General features: G+C 45.3%; 2 protein-coding genes across 2 annotated transcripts in view; both read right to left on the reverse strand.

Moving 5' to 3' along the window:
• Nucleotides 1-936: 936 nt before the first annotated feature.
• LOC111231703 (serine/threonine-protein kinase PAK 6-like) lies at nucleotides 937-11614 on the reverse strand. The gene is made up of 12 exons (XM_022758922.1): nucleotides 11550-11614; nucleotides 8581-8751; nucleotides 7864-7920; nucleotides 7165-7236; nucleotides 5918-6184; nucleotides 4587-5165; nucleotides 3551-3997; nucleotides 3279-3412; nucleotides 3053-3179; nucleotides 1941-2066; nucleotides 1732-1866; nucleotides 937-1523 (listed from the first exon to the last, which is right to left on the reverse strand). Exons 5-12 carry the CDS (start codon nucleotides 6122-6124, stop codon nucleotides 1356-1358), a joined length of 1923 nt encoding a protein of 640 aa, XP_022614643.1. The 5' UTR covers nucleotides 6125-6184; nucleotides 7165-7236; nucleotides 7864-7920; nucleotides 8581-8751; nucleotides 11550-11614; the 3' UTR covers nucleotides 937-1355.
• A 936-nt stretch (nucleotides 11615-12550) lies between these two features.
• The window catches only part of LOC111231747, a 5437-nt gene continuing 4096 nt past the window's right edge, over nucleotides 12551-13891 (reverse strand). Inside the window, exons 11-14 of the mRNA XM_022758968.1 lie at nucleotides 13732-13868; nucleotides 13484-13634; nucleotides 13288-13403; nucleotides 12551-12809 (exon numbers count right to left, since the gene is read on the reverse strand). Of these exons, the coding sequence (XP_022614689.1) occupies nucleotides 12692-12809; nucleotides 13288-13403; nucleotides 13484-13634; nucleotides 13732-13868 (522 nt within the window). The 3' untranslated portion in view covers nucleotides 12551-12691. The remainder of the gene's footprint in view (nucleotides 12810-13287; nucleotides 13404-13483; nucleotides 13635-13731; nucleotides 13869-13891) is intronic.

The following is a 13891-nucleotide window of genomic DNA, read 5'->3' on the forward strand; positions in this document are numbered from 1 at the left end:
TAACGTCTTTATGCTATTATACAATGATATTTTTATGCTTACTCCTATTATGATGTTTTATGATGTTTAAATTGCTTACTATACTATGACGTTTTTACCAACTTACTGTACTTCATGCTTATTATTCTTTTTTTTTTACATTTTTATGCTTCACTATAATATGATGTTTTTTAACAACAACTTACTATACTATGAAGGGATGTTTTTTATGCCTTACTATACTATGATGATTTTTAATGTTTTTTATGCCTTACTATACTATGATGTTTTTTAACGTTTTTACGACTTATTATTTTATGACATTTTTATGCCTTCATATACTATGATGTTTTTTGACGTTTTTATGCCTTGCTTACTATAACGTTTTATGCTTTATTATACAATGATATTTTTATGCCTTACTCTATTATGATGTTTTATGATGTTTTAATTGCTTACTATACTATGACGTTTTTACAACTTACTGTACTTCATGCCTTATTATTCTGTTTTTTACATTTTTATGCTTCACTATAATATGATGTTTTTTAACAACAACTTACTATACTATGAAGGTTTATGACGTTTTATGCCATACTATAGGACGATAATTTTTTTTCCACGTTTTTGTGCCTTACTATACTCTTCCTTATGACATAATTATGACATATCAAGAGTGATGTTACCATATGTTTCATCTATAAGAGGATATATTATTATCACATATATACATCCTCTGGATAGATAAAGACATAAGTTCATAACATATATATATATATATATATATATATATATATATATAGAGTATATATGTAAATATATATCTGTATATAGTTTTTGATTGAGTGTCACATTGAATATAGTCAGACTGAAGTGAATCTGATGTTTTAAAACATTTTCAGTTTATTAACATTTACATTCCATAAAGATAAAAAAATTAAATTCACATGTGCAAAGACACTTTCTGTGCAAGACAGAGCTCCTCATCACTGATCATCATCACAGGAGATAATTAATAATCAATAAAATACTCAGTACGTGCATTAACCAATAAAAACATACAAACAAGATTCTTTTTTTCTTCACCTGTTTGTTAAACTCGTGTTCATACTCATAATTTTATTTTTTATTTTCCTGATGTTTTAGACAAAGTGATGAAGAAAATCAGATTAATTCCTCGATGCTGCTCTGGCAGCTGCAGGGAGGGGCTTACAGCAGCACTGGTATGTGATTGGCTGCTGAAGTTGACAGTCTTCTTAGCAACCAAAAAGAGACGGAGCTGATGGTTCTCTGTTCGTACAAAACAAAGCAACCCAGAGTTCCTGCAGTTTCTGCAACCTTAGAGTCTCAGGTGAGTCTCAGGTGGTCTCAAGTGTTCAGCAGAGTGACATGCGTTTGCGGTGCTGCTCCACCAGCGGCACCAGGCAGCGCGGTGACCCGGCCTGCAGTAGGAACGGGTGCTCCAGCAGGGTGATGGCGCTGCTTCGCTGCAGCGTGTCACGAGTCAACATGCAGCCCAGGAAGTCCTTCAACACGGGAGACACCTGAGCACAGGAGAGCGTGACATCATCAAACACTGCCAGGCTGATAAGGACCCCACAAACCAATGCTAGCCTGTTAGCATTTTCACAACTATTGATGATTATTGCAATGTTTAGAAAGGATGTGTGTGTGTGTGTGTGTGTGTGTGTGTGTGTGTGTGTGTGTGTGTGTCTGTCTGTCTGTGTGTGTGTGTGTGTGTGTCTGTCTGACCCTCTGGATGTTCTTCACGCTCGGTGCTGCTTCGTCTCTCAGCTTCTTCATGGCGGTGATGGGCGTGTCGCTGAAGTATGGCGGCTCTCCATCCACCATCTCCACCACCATGATCCCCAGAGACCAGACGTCCACCTGAGGGACACAGGAGACAGTCAGACGTCACCTGGATCTGGATTTGGATCTGCATCTGGATGTTCCCTTCTTACCTCGGTACCATATGGTGTTTTGGAGATCACCTCGGGGGCCATCCAGTACGGAGTCCCAACCAGAGACTTCCTCTTCGGGACATCTTTACTGATCTGGGCGCAGAAACCAAAGTCTGACAGTTTCACCTGCAGAAGAAGAAGAAAGGTAAGTCAGGTGTTTTTTACCTGTTAGCGTCCTGAGACCCTCTCACAGTGGAGCTGCGTCTCCTCCACAGGCTGTAAATAAAGATGGCCGTCATCTTTGTGACGTCACCCACATGTTTCTGAAGCTCAAAGTGAGCTGCTCACCGTCGCCATCACGGCAGTGTCTGACATCACCCCTAACTCTCATCTAATCCAAATATGGTCAAAGAGGAGGGGCATGTGTGGAGCTGAGACTGAGGTGAGGTGCATACCGTCACCCACCTGTCACTCAAAGAGGCCCTCAATCCTCCATAACTTTATTCCTTAATAAAATATAAACAGGTGAGTTATATAAACAGGTGAGTTATAAACACAGGTGTCATGAAGGAGGAAATTAGCTCTAGAGACCAAAACAGTTTCTGTACCAGGCTGTAAACATGTTTATTTCTGCTGTAAAGTTGGACATTTTAACATGGGAGTCTATGGGGACTGACTCACTGTTGGAGCCAGACTCTAGTGGTCGTTAGAGGAACTGTAGCTTCAGAGTTTGATACTTGGTCTCCTTCAACAAAGAGACACTTTTTCCTGTTTCATTTCAATAACTGATCAATGATCAATACTTCACACAAATGAAAAGTCTAAAAACTGAATCCAGATCAGTGAACCTGAACTTTGAACTGTGAATTATCAGGTGACCCTTTAGAGGGCGTGACCCCCAGGTTGGGAACCTACTCCACCTGGATAAATATATATGTATATAAAATACTGTAAATATCTCATCCTCTGTTTCTGTGTCAGAGTGTGTGCTCTGTTCCTGTGAGGAGCTCTGAGTGTCTTGTGTCTTCTCCTGATTGGTTGGATGTGCGATAAACAATCATAACCAGACGTTTTCTACACTGTGCTGTTACTACGACGATTGAAACATGTTTGTGATCAGTGTGTGTGTGTGCGTGTGTGCGTGCGTGCGTGCGTGCGTGCGTGCGTGTTACCCTCCCATCCAGAGTCAAGAGGATGGAGTCACTCTTGATGTCTCTGTGGACGACGCCCTGAGCATGAAGGTAGGCCAGCGCCTGCAGGACGCTCTCACACACCGTCGCTATCTGCTCCTCGTTCACCCTGGAACACACACACACACACACACACACACACGGATCACAATCACATCACACCTGAGACAATCCACCTGACCGGCAGGTGTATTGACTTCCTGCTCACCTGGTTTCACTGATGATGTGGGTGAGAGCGCCGCCCTGCAGGTACTCCATGATTACCCAGAGTTCCTCCTCCACCATAGCGCTGCGATACATCTCCACCACGTTCTGGTGCCGGTAGTCCCTCATGATCACCACCTGAGACCAGACGAAGACAGGTGAGCTGATGATGTCACACGGCAGCAGGTAACAGGTGTCTGACAATCACCACGTGACCTCTGTAAGCTTCCAGGTAAAACTATGAGTAAACGTGAAGCTCCGCCCCCCGCACCCCACCTCATTAAAGAGCAGCTCTCTGCGCTGTTGCTTCCTCAGGTCCATCATCTTCACGGCCACCTGTCGTCCGCTGTGTCTCTCCCGGGCGATGCAGACCACACCTGTGGACCCCTCCCCGATCTTCACAAAGTTCTCCAGACTCATCCTCGGGTCTCCGGCGTCCACCACCATCTGCAGCGCCGCCTTGAACTGCTCATGGGTCACAGTCTGAGCACCTCCGTTGGACACTGTCTGCTGGGTGGAGGAGGGGCGGGGCCGAGCGGGGGGGCAGGCCGGGGATCCGGTGGGGGAGGGGCAGGGCTGAATCAGGGGAGTGGGTGTTTTTGGAGTAATGTTAACGCTGGAGTGGGGGCGGAGCAAGCGCTGAGGTAAACCTCTACCTGTGACGAGGGGACTGCTGGTGCTGTTAGGGGGAGGGAGCAGGAGGGGGGAGGAGGTAGAGTTCAGCTGGGGGAGAGGAGGAGGACAGAAGAACTGTCAATATCAACTGGTCAAGTTATTGATAAACTGATTATTAACTGATGTCTCATCATTTCTCTCAGTTCAATGGTAGAAAATGAAACACGTTTGTTTTGTCCTGATCCAGTCTCTGATCAGTGAGAACAAAGGTTATAAAACATGTTCCTTTGAATCTGTTGAAACCTCCCGTTCACCTGTGCTCATCATCAACATCATCAAGGTGTCCACTGTGGATGGGAGGAGTCACCGGATCTCACAGGAAAGTAAATGTGCGAATCATCAGCGTAGAATCGAATATTCTGTCTTTTACCTTTACAACAGTAAGTTTTAGATTTTTTCTTCCTGTTTCATGTAATTTAAGTTTTATTGAACCAACACATCATGTTTATTTAACAACAAACAAAATTTAAAACATCAAATCACTGTTTTAAGGAGGGTCATGTGTCTGACTGTTTCCTGGAAGCTGCTTTTAGACCCTGGCTAGCAGTTTCCCTTGTTTCCAGTCTTGATGCTAAGCTAAGCTAAGAGTATCTAAGAGTACCTTAGAATATTTCACTTAATGTGGGACTTGTCTGACCTTGAGGTCGTACGAAGAGTGTGGCCTTCTGGGAGTTTGTCTGGAGGAGGACAGCAGGTCCGGCAGGTGATTCACAGCTGGTTTCAGTCTCAGGTGTGTTCTGCTGTCGGTCTCCACAGTCTGCAGGTTGTAGTGACAGGAAGCCGGCCTCTGTCTTAGCCCCGCCCCCTCACTGCGGGCGTACCGTCCACCTATCTCACCTGTCCCACCTGTCCTCTGAGGTGTACCAAGTGTGGGGGGCGTGGCTTCAGACCCCACCTGGCGGTGGGACTTGGCTCTCTGCAGAGCTCCGTTCAGTTTGGGGCTGCCGATCTCCCTGCGGACCTGTTGGATCCGGTCCTGCCAGTAGGTGGACCTCCCGTCGCTCTTCCCATGGTCTCCACGACGACTGAGCTCCTCGTACTGGTACGTCTCGTCCTCCACCATTTCTCCCAGTCGGCCCAGTGACCGGGCCCGTTTCCGTGCCGACGGGCTGCTGCGCCGCAGAGAATTGGAGCTGGACACGGAGAGATGGCTCATCTCAGAGATCACATGACTGATGTAGTCGCCGTGACCGATGAAGCTGCCGCGGACAATCGTCTGTAGGAGGAGGTTAAATATTCAGTCAGATAGAAAAATGTGATCAATAATATGATGATCAATACGTGAAGATTAGAGAGAGTTGGATTTCAGAATGAAATCATTCATTTTAGTTAAATTGTTTTTTCTAAATTTCTAAAAAATCTTTTGAAACTTTTTGAGTTTGAATTAAAATTCAAAAAGTTCAAATGAACAAATTTCATGGTTAAATTCTGATTTCAAACATGAAATGGTTTCAGTTGTAAAATGAAATCGACAGATGAAAAATGAATCACTTCATTGTTTATATTTTCATTGTAACTGGAATTAATTCTTAGTTCATTAACACTTTAATTAGTTAATTTATTAATTCTACACATTTAATGTTTCTGTTAAGTCACGTGACTCTACTGTCATGAGGTCACTGTGATGAATCATCCAATAATAATCCAGTGTAAATGTGAGGACACACACCTGTGTGATGGTACGTGTCTGTGAGGAGGTCACCTGAGGTCACATGATCAGACAGAACACATCTGACAGGACCAGCATGGAAACAGCGGCTCAGGTTTCAGGCTCAAACATGGCATTTACAGTGAACCAGTGAATGCACCGTCAGCAGCTTCACTACAGTTAACCAATGACGACTCAGCACAGGTGAGAGGTCAGAGGTCACTATTGTTGTGATTCAGAGTTGCCGTTTAATGAAGTCAGAACAACCCTGATGAAGCCTGTACACCATACACCTGTGTATAGATAACCCCACCCCTGACCTTCCTGGGTCCAAGCTCGACCTCAGTGATCCTGGAGGGATCCACCAAGGGGCGTGGCCTCCTCAGCGTGTCGATGACGCTCTGCCACTGCAGCGGCAGACCCACGTAGTGTCCCGTGACGGCATTGAACGACGTGTGGACGCGGTGCTGGAAGTCTTGTGGCGCCGAGATCTTAGGCCTTCGCCTTTTCTTCCTGCGACGGAACATCGCCACAGCAACACAGCAATGGCAGCTCCAATCACACACACACACACATCAAAGTACACACTGAACACACACACACACACACACACACACACACACACACACACACACACAGAGGGTGTCAGTAAAGAGAGCAGAGTCACATGACCTCCTCCTCCCTCCTGTCAAACTGCCCAGATGAGAACTCACCTGTCAGTGATGCATTAAACCTTCTCACCTCTGGGGGGCAGAGTGACAAACACAGACACCTCCAGACTGACTCAGGTCTCAGACCAGTGTTACCATGGTAACAATCAGTGACACCTGCACCGGCCAGCAGCACCAACAAGAAACAGGAAAACATGGCTGATAATTTTGTTTCACTCTTCAAAGTAAAACTTCCTGTAACTGTTGAATTCTTCCTAAAGACAAACATGTGCTGCTGAAGGTGAACGGAGCTCAGTGATTGGATGTGGTTCCTTGGTCAGCCATTTTTTTTAGACTCAGTCTGTCTGTTAAAGTGTCTGCGACCAGGTCCTGGTCTTATTCACTCTGCATGAACCAGTGGCTTATGGGTAAAATCTTCAGACTCATGTATCTGCAGCCTGAACACTCTGATGTCATCACCATTAAATATCATTCATTTTATAACAAGCTTTTGTGAAGATGAAAATGATGAAGATGAAGAACAGCAGGAGTCAAAACTGATTCAGCTCAAAGTCAAACTGAGAAATTAGATCAGACTCATCAGCCAATCGTATGAGTCCTCAGCTCATCATCATCATCAGGTTAAAAACAGGACCTGAAAATCCATCAGGATTTCAAAGTAAAAGCCTGAGGTTCCAACAGAGAAGTTCAGGTTCAAACTGCTGCAGGTTGTTTGACGACATGAATCTGATCATGTGATCGACATGTGACGGGTCATTTCTTCTTCATGGGTTCATTTAAATGATCAATTCTGAATTTTCAATGTTTCTTTTATCTGTTAAAAGAAAACTGTGTGTTTTTAAAATCAGATTTATTTCAGTTGTATTTTAGAGCTAATCTCTCTCTCTCTCTCTCACCTGTGTGTGAGTCGGTGTCTCTCCACCTCAGGTAGAAGAAGTCCTGCCTGCTTCAGATCAGTCTGGTTCGTCCTGGAAACAGACAGAGACGATGAAGCAGAGTCTCCTCCTCCTGTTTGTCAAGTGGGAGCGGTGGAGGATGTGGAGGAGGAGGAGGAGGGAGGAGGGAGGAGGGGGGAGTCAGCTGATCAGACTTAGTGTGAGTGCGCACACACAGAAAACACACGTCAGTTCCCACATGTGAACCAGTCTTTCTACAGAGCTGAGGTCAGAGGTCAGAGGTCACTGTGAGGATGAAACTGAGGTGTGAAGGTGAAAGTGAGTCAGACTGGAGCAGGGACAGGGTCTAAGAGGACAGGGTCTGAGGTCTGAGAGGACAGGGTCTGAGGAGACAGGGTCTGAGGTCTGAGAGGACAGGGTCTAAGAGGACAGGGTCTGAGGTCTGAGGAGACAGGGTCTGAGGTCTAAGAGGACAGGGTCTAAGAGGACAGGGTCTGAGGTCTGAGGAGACAGGGTCTGAGGTCTAAGAGGACAGGGTCTGAGGAGACAGGGTCTGAGGTCTGAGGAGACAGGGTCTAAGAGGACAGGGTCTGAGGAGACAGGGTCTGAGAGGACAGGGTCTGAGGAGACAGGGTCTGAGGTCTAAGAGGGCAGGGTCTGAGGTGGACCTGGACCAGGTTAGGAGTTTGTTGGACTCACCTGTCTGTCTGTGAGGAGCAGGTGTCTCGGCCAATCAGTGAGCAGCAAGTCAAAGTCCTGAAAGATAAGAAGGAGGAGATCAGTCTGATGTGGACTCAGGTTCTGGTTTCTGACCCAGTCTCTGTCTCTGTCTCCAGTGTCTTCACAGTCACATGATCTGATTTAAATCATGTAAATGTGATTCACATATTAATCCTCATTAAAGAACAGTCAGTTCTGAAGTGATCTGATTGGACGAGTCATTCCATGAAGCTGCTACACTTTCAACTCCATGTATCACTCCTCTTCACAGCTCATCTATTAACCGTTAATCAGCGTCACATTAACGTCGTTATCGATCTCAGATTGTAACAAAGATGAAAATATATAAATATATCTGTTCATCAGGAGAGGATGAAGGAAGAAGGTGGATCCTTCAGAGACACCTGAGGGAACGAGGAGACGAGGTAGCAGCTAGTGTCACTGTGCAGGTCAGGAACATGTTTATGTGTTGCTTAGCAACAGTCCAGTACCGGTCCAGGATCTATTTGTGTTGGTGTAGACAAATCAATGATGAAATAAACAAACTAATCATAATCTGTTGTTGCTTATTGAACTAAGATGGTGCTGGTAGAACTGTGTATAAAGAAACGTCACACTGAGGGAGAGAGTGTGTGTGTGTGTGTGTGTGTGTGTGTGTGTGTGTGTGTGTGTATGATCAGGGTGTGACTGACATACCTGAGGAATCAAACCAACACCCTACATGACCAGACAGCTCCAGTCTGAGTCGTCCGACAGGAAACAGACTGACTCACAGCCTGGACCCACCTCTCAGGCTGCTGGTCCAGACCTGGTCCCTGCTGGTCCACTTCACAGCAGCCGAGACCTGGTCCCTGCTGCACCGCAGTCCTGTAGACCAGGAGACCAGAGGACAACACGTTCAGGTGTGTCCAGGTGTGTTAAGGGCCTTCACTCTGAGCTGGAGTCCAACACCAGAACTATCAAACTATTAAGTGGTCTGATGCAGTTCTGGTCCATGACCCCGTTCCATCAGGGACCAGGTCCTGTTCCACCAATGAGGTTTAACTAATCCAGACTAAAAAGCAATTCAGGCTAACATGATCCTGTTAACTCTGACTGAACTGCTCTTATTTTGAAATAAAGACAGAACCAGCAGAGTGTTGAGACCACAATCAGCTGCAGTTTGATTGGCTGAGTGCTGATCATGTGACTGCAGGTACATGAGGTAAGTGTGTTTGGAACCATCCCAGCATGCACTGCGGCAATAGATTCACGGATCTACGCATAATGAGCACTTTATTAGGAACACCTGTACACCTGCTTAGTCACATCATCATCCAATCGGCCAATCAGAAGCAGGAGCTTCAGGTAATGAGGCACTCTGAGCTCAACTCCTGTATTCCTACGCACAAGCGCACTGTATCACGCCGCTTCCTGATTCAGTCAGCTGACCTACAGTGTAATACAGTGCGCTTGTGCGTAGAATACAATAGTTCCGCAGTTGAAAAATTTAGTTTTCACAGGGAGATAAAGATGAAAATCCTCTACATGAAGCTTAATTTAAACAGATGTTGGATTGTTTCAGGGGCGTCTTTAAAAGTGGCCCCGCCCACAGCAGCTCATCACTCTGACGCTCTGCTGGAGCCCCGGTCGGATCTCCTAACTGAGAGCGCACTCACCAGAACCTACTGCAGGTAATGTACCAGCTATATATGATGACCTCACACACCCCCACGTCAAAAAAACAGAACTGTCCCTTTAAGATGTTTGAACCCTAACCTGGAGAACCCAATAATCCACATGAGGAACCGGATCTTGGACACAGTTCTGGGTTCTGGGAAGAACCAGCTTTGAAGAACCAGGCTGGAGAGAGGCTTTAAGGTTCTGGAAGGTGACGAGCAGAGAGAGGTTCTCCTCAGCAGAAGGCTGAGGCAAAGAAAACAGCTGCATCCACACTAACACACCTGAAAACACACACACCTAAGCAGACAGCTACACTGAGCATGTGCGAGCCGCTGTAAACAGGAAGTAGATTGTCTCCTCTGCTCATCATGTTGTATTCACCACCGGTAGTCCAGGCTGATGAGAGCCAATCAGGAGAGACCGTGGGTGTGACCTCATCGTTTACAAAGGTCTCAGTTTCTGTCCAGACTACATCACAACGCCAGAGTTTTCAAAATAAAACACAACCCAGAGTTTTCAAAATAGAAGGTCCAGCAGAGTTTCTCTGTTTTCAGGGCTCAGAGTTGTGGGGGCGGAGCTTCATAATGATCAACACACAAGAACAATAAACAGTTTAACAGCAAATAATCACAGAAAGACTCTGAGACACTGAGACTCACTTCACTGTCGCTCAACAGCTACAAACAGGAAACACGTCTGACCTCAGATCAGTTACACTTTCACACCAAACCCTCCATTCATAAAGATCAGCTTACTGCCCCCCCCCCCACACACACACACACACACACACACAGATGTGGTAAACACTTCACAAGACACTGTGAATAAGAACACACACTCTGAACAACAATGGTTCTTTAAGAAACCAAAATAAGGTTCTTCCAGTGCAGTTTGAACAGAACACTCAGTCAGGTTCTTTAAAGTGGTAAAAAGTAATCTCCGTGCACATGGTTGTCCCTGTAAAACCACAGACCACCAGGTCCATCAAGGTTCTATATGGAACAAGTTAAACCTAGTGTTGTTTAGAAAACTTTAAATCTTTAAAACAATCCTGAAGAACCATTCCTGCTGCTCTAGAACCCTTGGTATGTAACTACTTCATTTAAAAGAATCCTCCTTTGCCTAGGTAATCCTAAATAAAGGTTCTACAGCATGGTTCTACAAAGAACCGTTTTCACAGATTTCTTTACATCCAGAGCAAGTTATGTCACTGTCAGTGAGGTCCAATGTTCTGTGTTCTTAAAATTAGGTAAGAACATAACTGGGTTATGAAAATTGTTCTGTTATAGTTCAAGCCCTAAGAACCATTTTCTGATACAGGGTAGAACTTTTTTTTAGAGGAATGAACTTTTACTTTGTCAGATTTCATTCAATTGTTCTTAAAAAAAACTCCACAATGGTTCTCAATAGAACCTTATCAACCTGGTGCTTAAGGTTTTAATGAGGTTCTATAAAGGAGGGAAAACAATTCAACTAGTATCCAACCCTGAAAAACTCTGGTGCTCGGAAAGAACCTTTTTTTTTTTTTTTTAACTAAGAGCACCTATCAAAGATGTTCTATATTCAACATGGGTTCTCTCATCCTGTGTCTTTACAGAACCTAACTGGAATTTATGCTGTAGCTCAAGTCTGAAGAACCACTTTATTAAGAACAGTCTGTTGAATCTGATGTTCTTTTGCTGTTCCATAAGGGTTCTACAGCCTGGTAATGTAGAAAACCTCCATCACAGGGTTGTTTTCTATGGACACCGTTATCTAGAACACGTTACATAAGTTCTCTGTGGTGAAGTGGAGACAGTAAACGGGTTCTAACAGAGTTCTGGTACAGAACATTTCAAATGAAAACTGGTGATACTCTTTCTAAACGGTTCTTCACAGCTCGCTGGAGGTTTTACGTGGAACCATGGACCTGGTTCTGCTGAGAACTGAAGTTAGTTAACGCATAACTGTATAGAACCATTACAGGTTGGCCTCAGCATGTAGAAAAATATAGACGCACTCACTTGTCCGGCAGAGTCCACGTGAGTCCAGGTGAGTTTGTTCTGGCCGGTTACTGCTGTCGTTCTCAGACAGTGACTCTCTGTCTCTGCCGTTCTTTCTCCTCCCCGTCTCTCTCCCTCCCCCACCTCACTCGTCCCTGTCTCACCTTGTCTCAGGTATGAAGGGAAAGAGGAGGAGCGGGCGGAGTTTAGTTTGACTGACAGATTTGTTGCTTCTGTCTCTAAATTCAAATTCAAATGAACTTTATTGAGACGAGCGCAGCTCCGATCAGCGACCAGAGGACAGAATGAGGGTCCCGCCTCCTCAGGTCAGATCACAGGAGTAAAACAAACCAGATCGATACGATTGGATGTTCATGTTGATCCTGAAGTGATTGACAGGTCTGTTGATACAGCAGCTGACAGACAGACTGATGTCATACTGAGGAACATTAAGGACTTTATTGTATGTTAAAGTGTGAAGTCACCTGGAAACATGTTGAAAATATCAGCCCCCACACACACACACAGGTGATGAAACAAAGACAGTTTCCCTCTCTCTCTGCAGGCTGCAGCATGCCTTGCTCTCCCCTCAGGCGGAGGAAGGAGGTGACTCAACAAACAGCCCGACTCCTCTCACTTCAGTTTAAACTTCACAGAAACTAAATTCATTCAATCCCAGTTAAATAAAACAGGAAACATGACAAACATTAGAGGGACTCAGTTTAAAGTAAACCTTCGTGTTTCCTGTCAACTTGTTGCTATGGGAACAAGCTGCAAGTCACCAGGACAACACCTGAGTTTCTGCAGGTTCACCAGGTTAGTTAACACGTTTTCAGAGAAAGCAGAAACTACACACACACACACATGTACATACATACATACATACACAGTTCAAAGCTTCAGTTAAAGTTCATTGTTTATGTTCAGATTTTTACTTCATGTCCATTTTTCTTTTAGATTTTCCAGCTTCTGGTTTCATGATGATTTGGTTGTTTTAACACATATACTTTATTTCTCCTGATCTTATTTTTGGGTGAAATTAAAACAACAAAATACTATAAAACAACTTTTTTATTTAGTTAGACATGAAACACAGATATAGATATAACAGATATAAACACAGATATAAAGATCAACAGCAGACACAATGAACAGCTGATATTTCAGTGGTGAAGTGTTGACAGCTGCTCCTTCAGCTCCGACAGGACGGACAATGAGGAGCGACCGCCGGCGTTCAGCAGTGAGCGGAAAAACATCCTCCACATCCTGGAGAACATGTCGCTGCAGAGAGGAAGGTTTCATACATAAACATCGCAACAAACCAGGTTTAACACCTGTGATAAACCGGGTTCAACACCTGAAATAAACCGGATTCAACACCTCTAATAACGCGGGTTCAGCACCTCTAATAAACCGGGTTCAACAGGTTTAACATCTGTGATAAACCAGGTTCAGCACCTCTAATAAACCGGGTTTAACACCTGTAATAAACCAGGTTTAACACCTCTAATAAACCGGGTTCAACACCTGAAATAAACCGGATTCAACACCTCTAATAACGCGGGTTCAGCACCTGTAATAAACCGGGTTTAACAGGTTCAACACCTGATATAAACCAGGTTTAACACCTGTAATAGACCAGGTTTAATACCTGTAATAAACCAGGTTTAACAGGTTCAACACCTGATATAAACCAGGTTTAGCACCTGAAATAAACCAGGTTCAACACCTGTAATAAACCGGGTTTAAGTGTGAGTACCAGGTATCGTCTCCACTGAACCGCTCTACCATCCAGCCGCCGTCGTCTTTCACCAGGACCATCCTGCTGTTGGTCAGGAGGAGGTGGACAGTTTCAGCCAGACCCACTAGGTCCACCTGACAGGTAGGGAGAGGGGGATGAGTTAGTGAATGAGGCAGGGCGTGTACAGAGTGGACAGGTGTGTTGGAGGCGGTACCAGCTGTGGGGGGGCGGTCGGCTCCAGGAGACCCATACTGATGTAAGTGTGAGCTGAGGGCAGCTGCTGGACCGACGTGACGTCCTGGAGGTCCAGGTCCACAGAGGAAGACCAGTCCACCGGGAAGACCCAGTCAGGACACATCAGACCTCTGGACCAACCACAAGTGAACCACAGTGAATCAGCCTCAGAGTCACATGCTACCACCCCCCACCCCCCACCCCAACCCCCCCCAGGTGCTGACCTACCTGTGAGAACAGGTGAGGAGTCTCGGCTGCAGCGCTGCATGGAGCACTCTGCAGGAGTGAAGCTGAGACACCAGCTGCAGCAGAACAACAGCTGTATGACACACTGAGTCATCACTGGATACACACTCTGTGAGCTCCTGAGAGAGAGAGGGGGGGGGGG

This window comes from Seriola dumerili, unplaced genomic scaffold (genome assembly GCF_002260705.1).
Source record: "Seriola dumerili isolate Sdu_G_001 unplaced genomic scaffold, Sdu_1.0 BDQW01000312.1, whole genome shotgun sequence".
Taxonomy (NCBI): Eukaryota; Metazoa; Chordata; class Actinopteri; order Carangiformes; family Carangidae; genus Seriola; species Seriola dumerili.

Bases quoted from the DNA above. Each gene is read 5' to 3' on its own strand.
- LOC111231703 (XM_022758922.1), bottom strand. From the start codon at position 6,124: ATGTTCCGTCGCAGGAAGAAAAGGCGAAGGCCTAAGATCTCGGCGCCA. The intron at 1,867-1,940 runs GTAAGAAGGGAA...TGTGTCCCTCAG, and splicing joins AAACACCATATGGTACCGAG to GTGGACGTCTGGTCTCTGGG. The intron at 1,524-1,731 runs GTCAGACAGACA...TCCTGTGCTCAG, and splicing joins GCGTGAAGAACATCCAGAGG to GTGTCTCCCGTGTTGAAGGA.